This window comes from Cricetulus griseus, chromosome 5 (genome assembly GCF_003668045.3).
Source record: "Cricetulus griseus strain 17A/GY chromosome 5, alternate assembly CriGri-PICRH-1.0, whole genome shotgun sequence".
Taxonomy (NCBI): Eukaryota; Metazoa; Chordata; class Mammalia; order Rodentia; family Cricetidae; genus Cricetulus; species Cricetulus griseus.
Genome location: NC_048598.1, coordinates 169,146,123 through 169,167,859, shown reverse-complemented (window position 1 = coordinate 169,167,859; position 21,737 = coordinate 169,146,123). Strand labels below are relative to the sequence as shown.

Genomic DNA, 21,737 nt, shown 5'->3' with positions numbered 1-21,737 from the left:
ACGGACTCTTGTCCTTTCTTGCGCCGCAAGGTCTCTCTCCTCTCTCGCCCTCATGACCCCTTTAGGTGACAACCCCCTCGAGACCCGCGAATAACCTGGCCTGCTGGACGGGTCACTCCACTTTGTGTAATATTCCTGAGAGTTACAAATATTGAAAAAAATATTTTAAGTGTATTCACATATGTTGAAAACATGGAAATGTTCGGGAGTTCCCGCTTAGATTTGTTAATAAAAGACTTGTTAATAAAAGAATGTCAAATCTTTTTCCAAAGACAATTATTATTAATTTGAAGTAAAAATCAAACAAGATCGACAAAGAGAGGGATAAGAGGAGGAAACAAAAGTTCTGCCTTTTGAGTTAGGGTCCAATAGCTAACTACCTTGTTCAGAAAGTCCAGCAGCAGTTGAGACAGTCATTCAGAGAATGAGAAAGCCAATGTCAGGGAAAGCAAGCTTAGGCTTTGACTGTTGACTAAAGAAAGACAAACAAAAGGCAGGTGTTACCTTTTCCTTAATCAGAACACAGAAAAGCAAGAAAGCTTAGTACTGCTACACGGCAGAAGGTCCATAAAGGCACTCATATTGGGAAGTATAAATACATTATTTTATTAAATGGATAATTATCTGTCCCACCTCTTTGACGTCCCCAAATAAATCAGGTTTTCTCCTGGGAGTGGACTCTTAGCCAGCTTAAGGGAAGAGATAATAGTATGTCATGTTAGACTCTTTGGAGCAGATCCGGATGCCACCTAGAGCACGGGTATTCCATTTTGGCCAGGGGGCCTAAGGAGGGGTAGTTATTAGCTTCTTTCTCATGTCACCAGGGAAACGGGAGGCAGAATGCAGTGTTACCATGAGGGAGTGCACCCTCGATGCTTTCCGGAACCTATCTAGCTAACAGAATATGCTTAGAGTCCCCAAACGGCTTCCTACGTTGCCTCGGTGTCACCCATGGACAAGAGTCGGGAGCAGCAGGCAGGACGCGTCCGAACAAAGTGCCGCACGAACCCGCAGGCCTGGGCCTTAGCGTTAGTTTAACGGGGGGGGGGGGGGGGGGGCAGATGCAAGTCGCCACCTTAGAGCGTCTGGCTGGATTTGAACCCAGCGCGGCCGAGGAGCCTGCTTCACCCCGCGTCCTGCACACCGCGTGCGCGTGCACAGCAGGGGACGTGCGGCGTGCGCGCGCGAGGGGGGCGGGACGGGCGGGGCCGGCGGGGAGCGTGGGGCCGCGGGGCGGCGCGCGCGCGCGCGGCTTCGTCACGTGGTGCTGGGCGACCTCCCGTCAGGCCCCGCGCCGCGTGGCCGTTCCCGGCTCGTGTGAAAGTGAGGTCTTCCTCTGTTGGGGCGTGAAGGAAAACGCCATGACCATCCAATGGGCAGCGGTTGCCAGCTTTCTGTATGCCGAGATAGGACTCATTTTAATCTTCTGTCTGCCCTTTATCCCTCCTCAGAGGTAGGAACAAACCCCCACACCCTTCACTGCCTTGCTCAGGCCGGGGCGTACGGCGATGCTCGCCCGGTGAGGAAGTTTGGAGGGGCCTGCGTGGCGGCTCCGCGGGCTCGGGGAGTGGCCTTCCGACCTCCACACACCCGCCCTGGGATGCGCCAGACACCCGGCAGGGGCTGGGAAGAGAGAAAGAAAAAGTCTGAGAGCCCCGTTGCAGGAAAAGGAAACTCAAAGCCCGATTATATGTACAAATGTAACCCTCCCCCCCCCCCGCGCCTGTCTTAAAAAGAAGGTACAGGTGTAATAAAGCAGTGTGACGCCCCGAACACCTCTGTCTTGTCCTGACTTCACCTTTTACCTTCTCATTGCTGCCCCGAAGGGGCGGGTGTCAAAATGGGACATTGCGACAGGGCAATGGCAGTTTACAGACCAAAGCCTAGAGACGGTTCTTAGCTTGGGTCTTAGGGAGAAAAGAAACAACTTCATTTATTGTCACTTTACTTTTCATTCCAGTCAAAATTAATGGATGTGTGTTACAACTGTTGAATATGGAAAGTATCAGAACCACATATTAGCATCACCGCCTTAGTAAAGAACTTTCCACCTCCTTTAAAGTGTTGTGTCCGGTATACTCGTAGGCCGACTTTCCCTTGTTCCCTTTTAACTGTAGATCCAGGAACTAGCTATCTTGAATGGGGAAACAATGATGTTTTAAGCCAAGCCATGGTGGTGCACGACTTTAATCCCAGCACTCGGGAGGCAGAGACGGGTGGACCGCCAGCCTGGTCTCCAGAGATACACAGAGAAACCCTATCACAAAAAAAAAAAAAAAAAAAAAAAAAGGCTGATGTTTTAAGATATTTGTTATACTCCTGACATAGAAGGAAATCAATCTTCTCCCCTTCAACTTCAAGTTATTTTTGTTGTTGTTTGTTTTGTTTTTCGAGACAGGGTTTCTCTGGCTTTGGAGGCTGTCCTGGAACTTAATCTGTAGACCAGGCTGGCCTCGAACTCACAGAGATTCGCCTGCCTCTGCCTCGCAAGTGCTGGGACTAAAGGCATGCAGCATCATCCCCCGGGTCAACTTGAAGTTATTATTGACAGTTCTTTTCGAAATTTACTAATTTGTCATATCTTAAAGTAAAAATACTAAGCTGTGCTTGTGAGGTGTATTCACATGCTAATTGCCGTCATTGGTCTCCTTTTGACTCCATGTGTTACTCATTTAAAATACTTACATACAGAGTTTGGTACCTTCCCAGTTACAGGATGGATCACTTTGTCACAGTTCAACACTTATAACTCCTCATTTTCTTGACTGTGGCGTTGCTTATGCTTCTCAATATGTCTATACTACTTTCTCATCTTATTTTCCTCTGTTCAGACTGGGTAATGGATAAATTATATGGGTATGCTTTTTTCATTTTACATATATGTCATATCTCGGTCATTTTTTAATTTCCTTTTTGGTTAAAGAAATTGTTTTACTTAGAGTAGATGATAAAGGCATACCATATAAAAATTGACCTGCAGAAGCCAAATACAACAGTAATTGCTTGTAATTACATCACTTAGCAGGCTGAAGCAGGAGTGGGCAGGCAAGTCCCATGCCAGCATGGGCTACATATGAAGATTCTGTCTCAAATCAGTAGAGAATTAGATGTTGGTAATGGTTAGATCAAAAGTCATCATTTCTGAGACATTGCTTTACTAGGGGAAAAGAAATAGCTTCCATTAAAAATACGACCTTTTAGTTTAAGAATTTCTTTTTGGCCTGTTGAGCTAGTCAATTGGTAGAGTGCTTGGCATACAAGCTTGATCCCCTGAGTCTGATCCCTAGATCCTATGGGGAAAGCCAGGTATAGTTGCATGGGTTTATGATCCCAGTGCTGGGGAGAACAAACAGGCAGATTGTCTAGTCAGCCTCCTCACCGGTAAGTCCCAGGGAGAGACTGTCTAAAGCAAGGTGGAAAGGGTCCTAAGGAACATCTCAGATTAACCCTACTCTACAAGCATGCCTTGTGCACACAAATCCACACCCAGATTTCTTTTTGAGGTTTTGCTCATGTATGTTTAAAAGTTACTTTCACTTTAGAATATTTAAACCATAAGACAAAAATAATCAAATGTCATAGTATTTAATTAAAATAATTATTTTATATTTCATGAGCTATTCTATCATGTTAGAGAAATACTAACTTTTAAACTTAAATTTCTCTCATTTTTGCCACACTATCAAAATATTATTTCAGTATTTACAAAACATTTCAAAACCTGCTCTTGGTTGTTTGTTGTATCTCTTGTTATTTTTCATTTGTTATTTGTTTTTTACCTAATCTAATTTTATTGTTTTACAGATGGCAGAAGATTTTTTCATTTAGTGTCTGGTCTAAAATTGCAAGTTTTTGGAACAAAGCTTTTCTTACCATTATAATACTATTAATCGTTCTATTTTTAGGTAAGTACTAGATTCCGTCTTTGAATCCAGTTCTTTTTAAATAAATTATTCAGGTTTTCATTAAGTTGATGATATGATATCAATATATTGAAAGAAAATTATTTTATATATTGATATTAGGGCAGTTATAGCTATTTTGATACATATTTGGTACTATTTTACATACACAAATTTCAGGTGCAGTGCAGGGATTCTTAGCCTCTTTTAGGTTAGTTACTTTAAAGTTTAAATGTAATAAGTGCCCTTCTTTCCAGCTATAGCATTGTCCTGAGTGCCCAGGGGCTTGGCCTGTATGCAACAAAAGAATGGAATCCCTAGGCTCTTAAACGTTTCTTAGGGAAATGTGAATCTTCACTGAATCCTGACTATAAACAACAGCGTTGGGGGCTGCTGCAGATTTTTTTTAATACTAAGTGGTTGTTAGGTAGTATTGGGATTTTGCTCTCATTGTGATGGCAGTATTATAGGCCTGTTGTTAAGTATGGTTTTACTAAAGCATCGCCATTTTTGCTTTTGTCTATGGTCTTTGCCTGTTTCCACACAGAACTCCAGACTTTAGGATTGTAGCTGATAAGCTCTAAAAACATCCATTGCCTATCCCTTTGTCTAAAACATCTACTGTTTATCCCTTTGTTTAAAAAAAGAAAGTTATTAACAGTTTTTATGTAGGAATATGTCTTTAATCTAAGAAGATGCATACTGATATATTTAGGGGAAATATCAATGAGACTTTGGACGGAAAAATGTAGAACAAATATGACAGAAACATTTTAGCACCAGCATACTAGCACAGGTAGAAAATTCCACCCCTTACTCTGTGTGATAGATGATAGACCAAACCCAAGAACAGAAAAGATGTTATTAACTTCAGTATTACATTCTATAAAGTGTGTATAAAATATAAATGGGTTTCTTGTTTAAATTTGAAAGAGTCACTCTTTTTAGTTTTTTTTTTTTTTATGTATACAACATTCTGCTTCCATGTATATCTGCACACCAGCAGAGGGCACCAGATCTCATTACGGATGGTCGTGAACCATCATGTGGTTGCTGGGAATTGAACTCAGAACCCTTGGAAGAGCAGTCGGTGCTCTTAACCTCTGAGCCATCTCTCCAGCCCTAGCTATTTTTTTTTTTTTTTGTTTTTTTTTTTGTTTGTTTTTTTGAGACAGGGTTTCTCTGTGATTTTTGGAGGCTGTCCTAGAGCTAGCTAGCGCTTGTAGACCAGACTGGTCTCGAACTCAACAGAAATCTGCCTGCCTCTGCCTCCCAAGTGCTGGGATTAAAGGTGTTCTTTTTAGCTTTTTTATTTGTTTGTTTTTTTCTTTTTTCAAAACAGGGTTTCTCTGTAGCTTTGGAGCTTGTCCTAGAACTCGCTCTGTCAACCAGGCTGGCCTCGAACTCACAGAGATCTGCCTGCCTCTGCCTCCCAAGTGCTGGGACTAAAGGTGTGCGCCACCACTGCTTGGCACCTCTTTAGCTTTTAATCTGCATTGCAAAATGCATTTTCCCTAGGAATCTTTGGTGCTACGGATTAAGTGGGTCTACTGGCATCAACTTGGAACCTTTATTACTGTGTTTATGTTTTATGTTCCAGATACCAACCTTTGAAATAGACTTGGCCTTCTTTATAAAATTAAGAGCATCTAGCTGGGTGGTGGTGGTGCACGCCTTTAATCCCAGCACTCGGGAGGCAGAGGCAGGTAGATATCTGTAGTTTGAGGCCAGCCTGGTCTACCAAGCAAGTTCCAGGACAACCTTCAAAGCAATACAGAGAAACCCTGTCTCGAATAACCAAAAAAAAAAAAAATGAGATCGCATAGATCTCTGAGTTCCATGACAGCCAGGGCTACATAGTGAGACCCTGTCTCAAACCAACAATAACAGCAAACCAAGAAGGGAATCATATCAAGTTTTGAATGGATTTGTATCACATTCCTATAATATTGGGGCTAGTTAAGGCAGACAGATAAGACTTATCCCAACATGTGTCTTCATTTCAAGTGGACTATCACCTTCTTCAGTAAAATGATGTAATAATGTAGAATGAGTAGATTACTCAAACATAATTCATATCTTACTTTGGAACTTGTTTCCTTTTTCATGTAACTGTTATATAGTATTTATATTCCTCCAGCCAAGACTTGAGTATTTATCATATGTGTGTGTGTGTTACAGTAATAAATAACAGACATCAAAGTAGCAAACCCAAGAACATATGTCTTTCAACAGAAGTACATTCCAGAAATTAGAAAACAAACCAAAATAAATGAACTAAATAATATATTAGATAACATGTTGCAGAGAAAAGAATAATTTCAAGCATCAAATATATTTTATAAACACAAAGGATTGTAATGAAATCTGAAGCTTCACTCACAAGCAATTTAAAAAATATTGTTAGCAATTTAAGAATTACCTTGTGTATATTGCAACACAGCAACTATGCTTAATGGTATTAGAAATAAAGATTTTTCAGTAAAAGAAATTTCATGCAAATATAAGGTAATAAAATGAGCAAATGAGCCTCTTTTTTTAAAAATGTATTGTAGAATGCTTTGTTGGGTTTTGTTTTGGAATGATAGAAATGTGGCACTCTTAGAGATAGTAACTGGGGAACTATTGTGAAGTAAGTGCAGCATAGTCTGCCTCCCATTTTAAGCAGTCTATGCAAATAGACATTGCAGAGCAATGAAATGGTTCTGGTCTCAATTAAAGCAATAGTGAATATAATCGGATGCTGACACTTTAAGGGAGTTGGGATTATATCTGTTACTGACAGCAGGGTGAATTTTAGTCATGCGTAAAAGTAGAAAGAGTAAGAGATAATATTTCACCTTAGATCAAGATTTGAGGATGATAAGTAAGCCCTAGAGGGATGATTTTAAAATGCTACAGTAGTGATCCATAAATTGCCACTACTAGCCATCTTCAAGCACAGTACCCTCTCAGGTACTAAAGAGGGACATACAGAAAGAAAGCCATATCTAAAGTCCATTATTATAAAGGTGAATTATTCTACAACTACTTCTTGTTTAAAACCAAAGGTAATGTTCTCTCTCTTGTAATAGATGCTGTGAGAGAAGTAAGGAAGTATTCCTCCACTCAAGTCACTGAGAAGAGCTCAGCCGGCAGGCCTAGTGCCTATGAGCACACACAGATGAAGCTCTTTAGGTCCCAAAGGAATCTTTATATTTCAGGATTCTCATTATTTTTTTGGCTGTAAGTAAGAAGGTGTATAAGCATTGTTTTTAACACTCATAGAATTCTCTTTCTGGTTTTCTTTTTTTCCACTTACACCTTAGGTTTTTTGTTGTTGTTGTTGATGACATCTTCATAAAAGATTGTAGATGAATAATCAAATAACAATTTTTGTGCTGAGGAAGGCTGGAAACAGAAGACATGGCCTTCCCCAGGGAAGAGCACACCAATTGGTTATCCAGTGCCAAATATTCACCCCTCAAAACATACATACAGGTACCATTATATGGGCTGAACAGGTTATATTTACGAATATATATGTATATACATACCATAACAATTAGTAAAAAAGAAAGAGAAAAACCATAAATTTGAAGGGGAATAAGTAGAGGACTATGGGAGGGTTTGGAGAGAGGAAAGAGAAGGGAGAAATGTTGTAAATAGAAAGGGAAAAAAGTTACAACTTGTAGATCTGCTAGTTTCAAAGGGCCTTGAATGATGTGGTTGCTGAGTTTCTGGAACCTTCTCATACTGTTCTCCAATATACACACAATACATTCCATTCCCACTCTTCTTCACTATTCATTTTTTAAAAAATATATTTACTGAGTTTATCAGATATCTTTGTCCTTCCTACTCTGAGTCAGCATACAAGATATTCTAGAGTACTCTTCCCTCCCCTTATCTTTATTTATTTATTTGTTTGTTTTCTAGTGGTTAAAGTAGAGTTTTGGGGGGGAGTTGTTTTTTTTGGTTTTGGTTTTGGTTTGGTTTTTTTGTTTTTTTGAGACAAGGTTTCTCTGTGTAGCTTGACCATTTTGATTTGAGCATCTTATGGAGCCCAGGTTGAGGAGGCAAGGACTACCAATCCATGCTCATGTCTTCTCAAGGCAATGTCAGCTGCATAAAGTAGAGTTTTTATCAGGGGTGAGGAAACATAAATACAGCAAGCACACAGAGATAAAGATTCCAAAAATTGAGGGCAGGTGGTTGGGGGGGTACCTTGGGAAGCTGAAGCACTGTTTCTTTTTGAGACAGGGTCTCATTATGTAGACCTGAGTGGACTCTTAAATTGCTATGTAAACCAAGCTGGCCTTGAACCCACAGAGATCTACTTACCTCTGCCTCTCAAGTGCTGGGATTAAAGGCAAACCTGAACATACCTGGCCTTCTCTTCTTTAACTTTTACTTATCCTTTAGCCCCTTTCTCAAAGAAACCCTGTGGCCACCATCTCTTCCAAAGTAAATTGGTATTTGCTAAAGTTCTTAGGCTGTGTCTAGACTTCAACTTCTGGTGCCTTTCGCAATTATAGTAAATACTATTCATAGAAGCCCAGTGTAGTGTTATACACCTTTAATACCAGCATTCAGGTGGCAGAGGCAGGCAGACCTCTATGAGTTCCAGGCCAGCCTGGTCTAAAAGGCAAGTTTCAGGACAGCTAAAACTGTTACATAGAAAAACCCTGTCTCAAAAAAAAAAAAAAAAATCATATAAAATATCTCCAATTAGAACTTGAAAGCAAAAACTGAGTTCATTTTCACCTATGGCCCCAATGCCTAACATAGTAGTTCCTTAGTAAATAGCTGCTGAAAAAATAATTGAAGAGATTCATTATAATATTCATTATAATTCATTATAATATAATAATACAGGGGGCTACCTGTAAACATGGCAATGTTCACTTTTTAGACTTAGCCACCTTTACAAAATGACCTTTAATATGCAAATTTCAAACTAGGCCGAGAGAGAGAGAGAGAGAGAGAGAGAGAGAGAGAGAGAGAGAGAGAGAGAGAGAGAGAGAGAAATTTTCTTGCTAGTCCTACAGTATCATCTAAAATTGCATTTTTCTCCTTTCGAATAAAGGCCTGTAGAAGAAAAATAAATGCCACTGTGTGCAGGAGGCCCTGAGATGCTGCCATGTCTTGTGTGTTCCAATGCTTGTCATCTAGCAGAGGATACAAAGGAGTGAGGCACAGCTTGTTTTAACTGCCAGGCTTGGATAGTAAAGAGGAAATGTTCTGTTTAAACATCATCTCCACCACCATTTCTCTAAACCTAGCAGGAGTCATTTGACAGTGGCTGTTTGTGTTGAAGTCAGAGTTCCTGATGATTAATCTAGTTATGCATTATTCTGAACTTCGTTTTTTTTCCTCAGAGTGTTGAGACGTCTGGTTTCGCTTATTACTCAGCTGGCAAAGGAAATATCAAACAAAGCAGTGCTTAAAATTCAAGCAGAAAATACCAATAAGGCTGCCAAGAAATTCATGGAAGAGAATGAAAAGCTAAAATGGGTATTTAATATTCTTTATAAATTGTTTAAATGTTGTTGATGTTCACAAGGAGTAATGTACTACTTTTTAGCATCAAAAATATTATTTTCAGCCGGGCATTGGTGGTGCACTCCTTTAATCCCAGCACGGGAGGCAGAGGCAGGCAGATCTCTGAGTTCAGCCTGGTCTACAGACCAAGTTCTAGGAAAGCCTCCAAAGCCACAGAGAAACCCTGTCTCAAGAAACCAAAAAAAAAAAAAAAAAAAAAAAAATAGCATTTTCATGATTTAGCAGAAGAAAGTGGCACAAACCATAGCATTGTTCTATGGAATGATCACATTCATTTATTTATTTATTTGTTTATTTATTTATTTGCTGACTTAGAATTCCTGAGAAGCCCTGTGTAGATGAGGTAGGCCTTGAGCTAAGAGATCTGCCTGCCTCTGTCCCAAATGCTGGGATTCAAGTTGTCACCACCACCCAGCTGGTTACTGTTCTTTAGGGTTGCTTGCGCCCACACTACCCCTCAATACAAATTAATACCAGTGCTCTGGTTTCTGTGATTCCAGGAAGAAACTTTTTTTTTTTTAAAGATTTTATTTATTTATTATGTCTTCTGCCTGCATGCCAGCAGAGGACACCGGATTTCATTCAAGGTGGTTGTGAGCCACCATGTAGTTGCTGGGAATTGAATTCAGAACCTCTGGAAGAGCAGTCAGTACTCTTAACCACTGAACCATCACTCCAACCCTGCAGGAAGAAAAATTCTTGCAGTATGCTTTTTTTATTTTTTTGTAATTAAATTTTTTCTGTAACAAATTCATGCATGTATCTAGTGCATTCTATTTACTCCCTCCCTTTTCCCTCTTATCCCCTTACATGCATCTCAACTCCCCACCCCATGTCTCCTTTCCATGTTCATTTCTTTTTGTTTTGTTTTGTGGTGCAGAGTTTAACTAAGGCCTTCTGTGACCATGGATTTAGAACTATCTATTGTAGCTTGGTGGGCTCAACACAACTGATGACAATGACTTCTCCTATCTTCCAGAATCCCTCAGTAGTCAGTAGTTTAGCAGGGAGGGGTAGGGCACCATGACCACCCATGACTGTCTGCTGACAAGGGCCCAAAGAAAGTAACCCCAGCTACTGTGAGTTCAAGATTACAATGGGTGTGTCATACCCAGAATATGGCCATTGTTGGAATACAAATTTGAAGACCTTTATTACCATTAATTTTACTTCATAACTTGAATTAAATATTTATAATTCTTTGTACATATTTCTCTTTCACTTAAAGTATGATTTGTTGTATAGGAAGTAGTGAGAAATTATTGAGACAGCGTTGATGATTTCTCATAACTTTTAAAACCCTTTTTGCAAATCTTACGCTGCTTATATCTTTTGATATCCAGGGAATACGTCTGTGTTCTGAGGTTTGCCCTATCGACAAAAAAAATAGAAAAATGAAACACAAAATTAATTTGCATTTTAAAATCTGATGATCTCATAGATTCAGTGTTTCAGTTCATACAAATTCCATGTGTTTTACTAAATCTAATTCTTAGAAAAAAAGAGTCACTGGAACTACTAATAAACGAAACACATTTTCTTGAGGAAAGTGTTTTTAGAATCATACATTAAGATTATTTCTCAAAGCCAGGGTTGGTGGCCCACACCCTTAATTCCAGCACTTGGGAGGCAAAGGCAGGTGGATCTCTGAGTTCAAAGCCAGCCTGGTCTACAGAGTGAGTTCCAGGACAGCCAGAGCTACATAGAGAAACTCTGTCTGGAACTCCCCCCCCCCCAAAAAAAAAAAAAGATTCAAGTGTAGTCTTCACATTATACCAAGTTAATGTCATGTTCAGCAGTAGAGAGTGAACATCCTGAGCTTAGTCTTGAAGCTCAGCCTTTATAAGAAAAGCCTTGCCTACAAGCACTATCTACCATCCATTGTAAGCCAGGCAGCTATCAGGAGGCCAACAGGAAGAGTTCTGAGACCTCATAAAGTAGGCAAAACTCATTATCACCTACTCAAAACTTCTGTTTTATTTTTATGACATTTGCCTCACTTATATGGTAACAAAAAGGTAAGGAAATACCCCTTTCTATAGAAGCATAATTTTAAAAGTGCCTCTATGAATACATTATTAGTATGTTTTATGAAAACAGCATGTTAAAAACAGCTTTCTTGTTTTTAAAAAATTATTGCCATGTATGTATGATGTATGGAGAGGGCATGCTTGCCACAGTCCATGTGTAGAAATCAGAGGAAAACTGTGGGGAATTGGTTCTCCCTTCTATCATCACATGAGTTACGGGGGTTGGACTAAGGTCCCTAGGCTCACATAGACAAGTGCTTTTACCCACTGAGCCATCTCACCAACCTTTGTTCAGTTTTGAAAAAGCATTGGCCCACTGATGTCTTCTATACTTCCTCTTACAGTAATATTGTTCTCTAGAAATCAAGATGTAAGGATGAACTGCATTAAAAAGCTAGTACTAAGTACCTTTTTGCTTTTTTGCAAGGGAGATGTTTGTTTCAGCAGCACAATCAATTTCATTTTGTACTTTAATATTTGCTTGATTTTCTACCTTTTGATCTCATTTCACAATGGTAAAATCAAAACCTTGTATATGTTGATTAAATTCAAAAGCCCCAGCTTTGTATTTATGAGACAGCTTTCATCTATCTCTATTGCTTTGAAATTGTGCACAACAGCTTAGAGTAGTGAATTATAGCTATTGTTGAGGCACACCTATGCCCTTTTAGTTGTTTTCCTCTTATTCTTGATCTATAAGCAGACAGTATTTTTACACAGTTTTGATGACACAACTTTCCCGTATGCAGCAGACCAATAGGGTTAATTTAGCCTGTCCTTCTAAGCATCACTTTGGAATGATTTTCAAAGCCAGTCCCTCAGGGTAGGGAGTTTATTACCTGCATGCTGGTTCCTGGGCCTCCCATAATTTCATCTTTTTTTATGGTTCCCTGCTTGCTGTAAAGCTCTGACCCAATCCTAGACAATCAGATATGCTATATTAAAGCTAGTATACAGTGAGAAGGAAATTTGTGGACTGGATAAATCCTGGATATACTCAGAGTATAACTTATAGACTGATAAAGTGATCAAAAATAGGTGAGGACGTAAAAACAGTGCTTTTATTTCATGGTATTTCCTGTGGGCTTTGAAATGTTAGTGAAAGAATGATAAAATTGCTTAAAAATGCCTCTTTATTCTGTAGATGAAAAATATTATCTAGCAAAAAAACAAACACTCCTGAGCTTCATAGACTTTCAATTGGTGCTAATTTCAGCACTATAGTAATTTACAGTGTGACCTAGGGCAACTCTCCTCATAGGTTCTGAATTTCAAGGTTCTGTGACTATAAATAATAGTTAATGCTATGCCAAATGTTACTTCAGTTGTTCACAGTAAGATATTAACTCTTAATTCTTGAACAATCCCATGAGGTTTGTATTGTCTGCATTTTATAGCTGAGAAAACAGGGAGAGAAAGGATAATAGTAAAAATAAATGATACAGTTCAGGAAGTTTGAGGCCATGCAGCCTGACTTTAGTACCCACATTTACAACCACGTATTTTGTCCCCTCAACTCCTATAATGTTCTGTAAAAGATGATGCCAGTTTGGTGCCCAAGACTATTTCTCTTCTAATAATTCAATTGAAGAAATGGAAGTTAACTTTTGTTTCTCAAGGCAGATTCTCTTTAAATAGCCAGAGCTGGTCTTGAAATCACAATATTCAGGGTGGAGAGATGGTTCAGAGGTTAAGAACACTTGGCTGCCCTTCCACAGGACCCTGAATTCCGTTGCCAGACCCTACTCTCGAACAGCTATCTGTAACTCTAGTTCCAGGGATCTGATGCCTCCATGGGAGCCAGACACACATGGTACACACACTGACATACAATACATGCAGGCAAAATACACATACACATAAAAATAAGTACAACTTAAAAAGAAAGAAAGAAAAAGAAGAATGAAGTCACCGTCCTCCTGCCTCAGCTTGTCATTGAAATACTGGTGATTTAGATGTGAGCCTCCATGCCTTGCTGTCAGTTAATTTTAACTCAATTGCTTTAAAATGGCAGCAATGACCTTTACTTCTCTTCTTCCCGGGGTGCATGAGAGTGGGTGGGCCAGTGAAGACATATGTTCCTGCTGTAGCTGGGAGCTGTTGAGTTGCAGACTCCAGAGCACTTGGTCTTTCTCCAACATGAAATTAGGGATAATAAATTGGAGCAGCTTTACAGGTGCAGTAATGAAAGTTTATTTACAAGACTGCCACAAATCCAGTCTTTCCAAGTCGGCGGCATAAATAATTCAAGCAGTCACTGCAAACATTCCTTAAGCTTAGTGGTTGCTTTTCAGTTTTGGTAATCACCCCCAGTGCAGTAATCCTGTGTAGTGAGCTTTGAGCTTTTAAATCTGCTCTGACTTTACAAATGTAGATCTTCTTTTCTAGGCTAAAATTGTTTTGAACTTGAAGGAAGCAACAAATTAAAAGAAGCTTAGAGAAATAATCATCCTGCTATTTTAGAGGCAAGTTTTTTTTGTTTTTTGTTTTTTTTTTATTCTAAAAGGTCTGATACTCTCTCCATTTCAGAGTATGCTCCAAGCCTCTGATCTCTTAAGAGCTATTAGAGAGTATGTTCACTGGAACCTTAATGTCACCTCTGAGCCACCTACACCTATCCTTCTCCAACATTCCAGCATGGTAGTGCCATACTTGTTCTTGGTCCAGCCTTGTGCTCCTGCTTTTGCTTTCCTCCAGGCGAAAGTTACCAAAGAAAGAGTATAGACCATGTTTCTCTTACATTTTGTCTCTTAACGTCTTTCATGCTAAAATGTTTGCATCTACTCATTGCTCACTAGATTTTGTGAGTTTTGTCTGTTAAATATATCCCTCTGGTGTAGAAATTCTTTTTTGTTTTTTCTTTTTCTTTTTTCTTCTTTTAGTTTTTCAAGACAGGGTTTCTCTGTGTAGCTTTGGAGCCTATTCTGGCACTCACTTTGTGACCATGCTGGCCTTGAACTCACAGAGATCTGCCTGCCTCTCCCTCCCAAGTCCTGAGATTAAAGGCGCACACCACCAACATCCGGCTTGTGTAGAAATTCTTAAATCACCATGTTTTCCTAACCATGGAAGCCATCAGAATTAAGCTTCTGCCACTATGTTTAGTCTACTAGCCCATGCCTGTGAATACATAAATTTATTTACTATTTATTTTGTTGTGTGTGTGTTGCGGAGAGGGATACTAGTCCTTGTGCATGTGTGACAACCTCAGGTGTCATTCTTCAGGTACTGTTAACTTGGTCTTTTGAGACAAGATCTCTGATTGACCTGGAAGCTCCTGGAGTGGGCTAGGCTGATTGGCCAAGAAGCTTTAGGGTTCCTCCTCTCTCTGTCTCCCCACTGTTATGATTGTAGTAGGCTGGCTTCACCATGCCTGGTTTCTTACGTGGGTTATGGAATCAAACTCAGTGTGATAACCACTTTATTGATTGAGCTATATCATCTTTATTTTCAAAATAGTTTTAAAATACAATTTATCTTTCTTTACAACTTACGTATTTCATATTTCTTTTAATCTGCTTCTAGTTTCTAGTAACAGTGATGATTTCTATATAAGCATGCAAGATTGGAAATTTTTATTTTACAATGTTTGTCACTTATTTTACTATTCAGATCTTTATTGTTTTACCTATAAACGACAAGCTACAAACATTGTTGGATCCAAAATTGATTTTGAAATATAAAGAGGAATTTAAATGATAACTAAACTAAAAAACTAGTTTGGTAGTGCCCTAGAGATCACCCTGCCATTTTCCATTTTCTCATCTTATCCTGGCAACATTATACTCTTACATACGTGTTTGTGTAAAAATAGTCTTGAGTAGGCAAGACAGTGCAGTTATGATGATTTGTACAGCTAATATCAAACCCAGAACTGATTTTTGGTTTTTCGAAACGGTTTCTCTGTGGCTTTGGAGGTTGTCCTGGAACTAGCTCTTGTAGACCAGGCTGGTCTCGAACGCACAGAGATCCGCCTGCCTCTGCCTCCCGAGTGCTGGAATTAAAGGCGTGCGCCACCACTGCCCGGCCAGAACTGATTTTTTTTTTTTTTACATTAAATGTATATCACATCCTTAATTGAGGGAGGCAATCTGAATATATATATAATTATGCTTTCAAAATTAATTATATACTTATAGCCCTATAAGAAATTCTTTCTTTCATTTCAGAAATATCATCTATCATAATAACAAATCATTTTAAATAATATTTTTAAGTTGTATGTTCATGTGTGTCTCTCTGTGTGATTATATGCATGTGAGTATAGTTGCCCACAGGAGTCAGAGGCAATGGATTTCCCTGGAGCTAGATTTACAGGGGTTGTTGTTCCAGAATTTTTCTTTTAGGGCCACCAACCAGCTTCCGAATCATGACATGGAGACTTACTAGTTTTGGATGCTCAACTAGCTTAGGCTGGTTTCTAGCTAGTTCTTTTAACTTAAATGAACCTGTTTCTCTTTCTCTACCTTTTGCCTCAGGGCTTTTTACTTTCCTTCTTTATATCTTACTTTCCGTGTTCTCATTCCCTGGCTGGCCCCACATGCACATCCCCCTCATGCTCTCCTCCTCTCATTCCTCTTCTCTGGAGCCTAGATTTCTACTCCTATTTATTCTCTCTGCTCCCCAGCCCCAGGCGGGGGCTATTGACCTTTCTCTGCCTAGCTGTTGACCATTCATCTCTTTATTAGACCAATCTAATAGACAGGCAAGGTGAAACAGATGCAACACAGCTTTACATAATTAATACTTTCATGCATCATTACCAAAGGCAGCATAAACAAATGCAGCACGCCTTTACCCAGGTAAAGTCATATCTGCAGCATAAACAAATGTAACACATCTTTGCCTAGTTAGAATAATATTCCACAACAGGTTGTGAGCTGTCTGACATGGATGCTGGAACCAAACTCAGATCCTCTAGAAAAATAGTGTATTTAACAGCTGAGCTCTCTCCAGCTCCACAAAATCAATTTTGTGTGTTTGCTTACTATCAGATTCCTATTAGCAATAGCACTTTATAAAAAAATTATTAAATACTTAAAAAGACAAATTAATAAAGGCCAATAATTTTAATTTACTCAAAAAAATCCAACTATTGCAATGTAAGCTTATTTCTTCCTATAACTCTTTTATGATAGGTACTAAAAAACAATGGCAAGGATGAAGAACAAATTTTGGAAACTGAAAATAAAAAGCTAGTAGAAGACCAGGAGAAACTGAAAACTGAATTGAAGAAGGCTTCAGATGGTAATTTTATGTGCATGTGGAAAGGGGGAAGGACTAGCAGATATTTTATGCTGTCACATAAGCCTCACTGTTTTACCTTAAACAAAACTAATGGCTAAATGCCCTCTGGCCAAGACTGATAATGACCTCTTTATAAATTTCTGTTCAAATATGAGATTAAAACATTGTGCCAAGAGAAACATGTTCTGTTATGCCGAAAAACATGTAGGTGTTTCAGATCTGTGTTGTAAATACAAATGTCATTACCTCAGCAAAAGAGCTATGGGCTTGAAAACTTTCTTGTAAACCTATTATTGTAAAATGAGTTACATATTTTTGTCATCATGTATTTCTTCTTTTATAGAAGTAATCACAAGGAGACAGCCTTGGCAGAATAATATGTATCTTATCTTAAGCCCTAATATTTCCAACACACTAAATTTAAATTTTTAAAAAATTTTTTGAAAAAGACAAAAGGTCTTTTTCAGATATCAGCTGAGAAATTGAGACTTTGAGCCAACGTACATTGCATTGTAGATTCCAAGTGGGGCACCCTGAATCTAAGTCGATGAAGATAACTGCTTCTGCACTTAAAAAGTTTTGATTGCTCTTAGTGTGTGCTTGCTACATAACTTAGTAAAGTATATATGTCGAATCCATTGTCATTCTGAAAACAATCTTTGAGTATGTGTAGCTTTACCCATGGCAGTGTATCTGCATGTGGACACATAATGCTTGATGTTGATCAGACACAAGGAAACCTATTAGGAATTCATGGTTAAGGTGATGATGGATGAATGCATATGTCTTCCACAATTTCAGATCTCTTTACTTTAAGTTGAAGGATAGGATTCAGTGACTAAATCAAAGACCTACAGTTGCTCTCAGTGTAATAGAACTTCTCTGAAATATAACTTCCTATTATTAAATATCTCTTTACATTATTTGGATGGGATTTATTTCATGAAGATATGTTTGAATTTTAAATTGAAATTCCAAATGTAAAAGCTAATTCTATAAACAAAAAGCCAGATTAGGACATTTCATGTGATAAAAAAAAATCTTTAGTCATTTTACCTTTTTTTTTGAGGGGGGTGGTTCGAGACAGAGTTTCTCTGTGGCTTTGGAGGTTGTCCTGGAACTAGCTCTTGTAGACCAGGCTGGTCTTGAACTCACAGAGATCTGCCTGCCTCTGCCTCCCAAGTGCTGGGATTAAAGGCATGCGCCACCAATGCCCGGCCCACTTTACCTTTTATTTATTTATTTATTTATTTATTTTTTATGTGCATAGGTGTTTTGTCTTCATGTATGTCTGTGCACTACATATATACCTGGTGCCCTCAGAGGCCAGAAGACAGGGCGTCAGATCCTCTGGAAATGGAGTTCCTGACAGTTGTGAGTTGCCATGTGGGTGCTGTGAACTGAACCCAGGTCCTCTGGAAAAGCAGCCAATGCTCTTAGCCACTGAGACATCTTATCAATCTCTACAATTTCTTATTTAAATGGTAAAATAAAAACAGCAAACAAAGGTAGTTTAGAATTAGTGAGTTAAAAATTCAAAGTACCCTTCAGGTTGTTTGGTATAGCCGCAAACTCAAACTCTCATTATAGTTTATATTGTTGCATATACTGTAATTCCAAAAGATTTAGACAAAGTCAAGAAAATTTAACATTTATATAAAAATTAATTTAATATTCTAGTAGTCTATTCTCTGCAATGGTGATTATACAATTATACACAATTATAGAATTATAATAATTATATTATTACAATTATAATATTATACAATTATAATACATACATACATATCTTCTGTTTATCAAGACAGGGTTTCTCTGTCTCTTTGGAGCCTGTCCTGGAACTCAATCTGTAGACCAGGCTGACCTTGAATTCACAAATATCTGCCCACCTCTGCCTCCCAAGTGCTGGGATCAAAGGCAAGTGTCACCACTGCCCAGCTTATCTTTTTTGTTTTTTTAATTTATAAGATGTTGATCTTTTAGAGAATGTAAGGATTTCAAAAGTACATTTAATTAGTAAAAATAGTTAGAAAACCTTTTTTATATCTGACATCTGATGAGGATCTCTTTTATGTTTGAGTAAGTAATATCAAATGTAAAGAAAAGAAAACAGAGGATGTAGCTCAGTTCATATAGTGTTTGCCTAATTATGCACAACACACTGTATTCACTCCCTGACACCTCCTAAACCAGTCATGGTGGTTCACTCAGAACTCAGGACATTGATGTAAAAGTGATCAGAAGTTCAAAGTCATTTTAACCCACAGAATGGATTTCAGACCAGCCTTAGCAGCATAAAACCATCTCAAACAATCTTTTTAATAAAGTGCTTGTCTAGCAAGGAGGAGGACCTGAAGCTGGGCATGGTAGTGCATGCCTTAAATCCCAGCACTTGGGAGGCAGAAGCAGACAGATCTCTGTGAATTTGAGGCCAGTCTGTTTACAGAGAGAGTTTCAAGACAAACAGAGCTACCTAGTGAGATTCTGTCTTGAAAACAAACAAAGATGAGACCTCAGTTCAATCCCTAGCAGCCACGTAAAAGCCAGTATGGTGAGAATCAACTGTAGTCAAAGCTGTAGGAAAACAAAGAAAGGAGGGTCTTTGGGGCTTGCTGACCAGCTAGGCTAGTTGATCAGTGAGCACCAGGTTCAGTGAAGAGAAAATGCCCATGCTGACCTCTTGGCTCCCATGTGTACACACCTACACATTTAAATGCACATACATTTAAATAAGTAAATAAGTGTAAGAAAAACAAGAAGATCTGGCAAGATGGTTCAGCAGTAAAAGTATTTGCTGCCACCACAGATTGCCAGAGATAGACCCCCAAACCCACATGGTAAAAGGCGAGAACCAGTTACATCATGTTGTCCTGTGACCTCCACACCTGTGCTTCCATGTGTTTTCTCTGTCTCTCTCTCTCCCCCCTCTCTCTCACTCTCTCATGCGCACGCTCTCTATCTCCTTGCTCTCCCACATTAAATAAAAATAAATAAATGTATTTTGCAAAGGCAAGAATAGATGGTATTCTTATCCTTTTCCAGTCAATTTAGTTTCCTCCTCTTTGCCTTTCAAAATTTACAATTCTGAGATATTTTGAGCTTTAATTTCTTTCTTTTTTTGGTTTTTTGTTTTTTTGGTTTTTTGTTTTTTGTTTTTGTTTTTTGAGACAGGGTTTCTCTGTGTAGCTTTGGAGCCTATCCTGGCACTCACTCTGGAGTCTGGAGACCAGGCTGGCCTCGAACTCACAGAGATCCACCTGCCTCTGCCTCCCGAGTGCTGGGATTAAAGGCGTGTGCCACCAATGCCCGGAGAGCTTTAATTTCTTAACCCTGACGTAAAACCAAACTCAACATTACTTCAGTATTTATTTAACAGAAAACTTGGGTGTTTAGAGAAAATGAACTCTTTAATAATATAGACAATGTATTTATAATCTGATAACAAGATATGCCAGTCCTGCCTGTGTTTGAAATGACTACTTTCAAAAAGAGTCAGGGTTGAAGTCAAAGCAGACTTTACCTGTTTGAGTGTGACCTGTTTGGTTTCTTCAAGAGGTGCAATATTTTATGAACACATTCCATTTACCTGGAATCCCTTTTTAGGTAGCGTTCTTAATAACCTTGAGAAACTCAAAAGTTCTGCTTCTAGAGATTTTTTTTTTTTTTTTTTTTGCTGTTTTTTTGACTTACACCAGACAAATTCATGCAGGTAAGACTAAGAAATTGTATCAGTTGATAGAATAAATTTTGTATGATTTTAACAATGCTTGACAGATTCATCAAATGCTCCTTTATTTTTAGAAATTGAGGATTTTAAGATGATATTGCTTAAGAACATTTTGGAATGATCTTTTATATTTGAAACCCAAGTAAAAGCAATGTCATTTTTATTTTATATAGTATGTTTTCTAAAGGAATTTTCTTAACTATTGTGCTTCTGTGATCCACCTTAAGGATTTTCTCCAAATTTTATTAGTGAAAAAAAAGTATTAAATATAAAGGTTTACTTAAACTAATATTAGCACCAAATTGGAAAAGTATCATTCTGTAGGCAATTATTTAAAATGTTCTGTCAGGGGCTGGAGAGATGGCTCAGCAGTTAAGAGCACTTGCTGCTCTTCCAGAGGACCCAAGTTTGATTCCCAGCACCCACATGGTAGTTCACAGTTGTGTGTAATTCCTAGGGATCCAATGCCATTTTCTGATATCTACATGCTCCTGCATGCACATAACATATTTACATACAATGAGGCACACACATAAAATATTTTTTTAAAGAACACTCTAAGAGTAGCTATAAATATTCCACCAATTTTTAATTCCTGGCTCAGATTTTGACCAGTTAGTAAGCTACTTCTGTGTTCTGCACAGTAATATACTAGATAGAGATCAGAAGAGAGCATGTATATCCCAAAGCACCCAATTTATACTCAAGACTACCTAGTCAGGTACAAGGATCTAGTCTGTCACTTTAATAATCCATTTAATAGTAAGTCAAGCCTGATATCCCAGTATGTTGAGTAATTGGGGAAGGGCATTGTCATGAAAAATCAGATACAAAGCATTAAGGGATTTATAAAGCTTACAAGCTTTCATATTAGAAATTGAACTATGTTGTAGAAAACTTGCTGTTCTGAAGACTGACTTAAAGACCGTTCCAGGATGCTTAGTAGTTCTTGTGCCTACAACTAAATCCCCCCAGTTTCTTTTTATAGCTAGAGGAAGCATGCATCACTCAAATAGTAAATGCATCTAGACAATGGTAAAAATAAATAGGATGTAACAAGGAATGGAGCTGCTTGTCACAATACCTGTTCCTCATCCTTTTAAGAGCATGATTACATCTGTAACATACTATATTTAAAAAGAATTGCTAGGACTGCCAACCTAACAAAGGTTATGTAGAAGTGCATGTTTCCTTAAAAGGGGATCTGGGAGAAGAGTGAATGCCTGTAATCCAAGCATTACTGGGTTGAAGACAGGAGGATCAGAAGTTCCTAAAGGTGGCACACGC

At 38.5% G+C, this 21,737-nt stretch overlaps 1 protein-coding gene and 1 non-coding gene across 6 annotated transcripts in view; both read left to right on the top strand.

Annotated features, from left to right (window-relative positions):
• Positions 1-1,257: 1,257 nt before the first annotated feature.
• Positions 1,258-21,737, top strand: part of Bcap29 (B cell receptor associated protein 29) — a 42,848-nt gene continuing 22,368 nt past the window's right edge. For 2 of the 5 annotated variants that reach the window (XR_004770044.1, XM_027416992.2), the window contains exons 1-5: positions 1,263-1,453; positions 3,805-3,905; positions 6,977-7,127; positions 9,263-9,398; positions 16,615-16,723. Coding sequence is in view for 4 of the 5 variants with exons in the window: in XM_027416992.2 (XP_027272793.1) it covers positions 1,362-1,453; positions 3,805-3,905; positions 6,977-7,127; positions 9,263-9,398; positions 16,615-16,723 (589 nt within the window). In the remaining variant the exon portion in view is untranslated. Of the gene's footprint in view, positions 1,454-3,804; positions 3,906-6,976; positions 7,128-9,262; positions 9,399-16,614; positions 16,724-21,737 lie in introns of all 5 variants that reach the window. The other 3 variants (XM_027416989.2, XM_027416988.2, XM_035445025.1) reach the window with 3 other exon arrangements.
• LOC113835862 lies at positions 21,519-21,649 on the top strand. The gene has a single exon (XR_003485629.1). It is a non-coding gene; the product is annotated as a small nucleolar RNA U109 (small nucleolar RNA).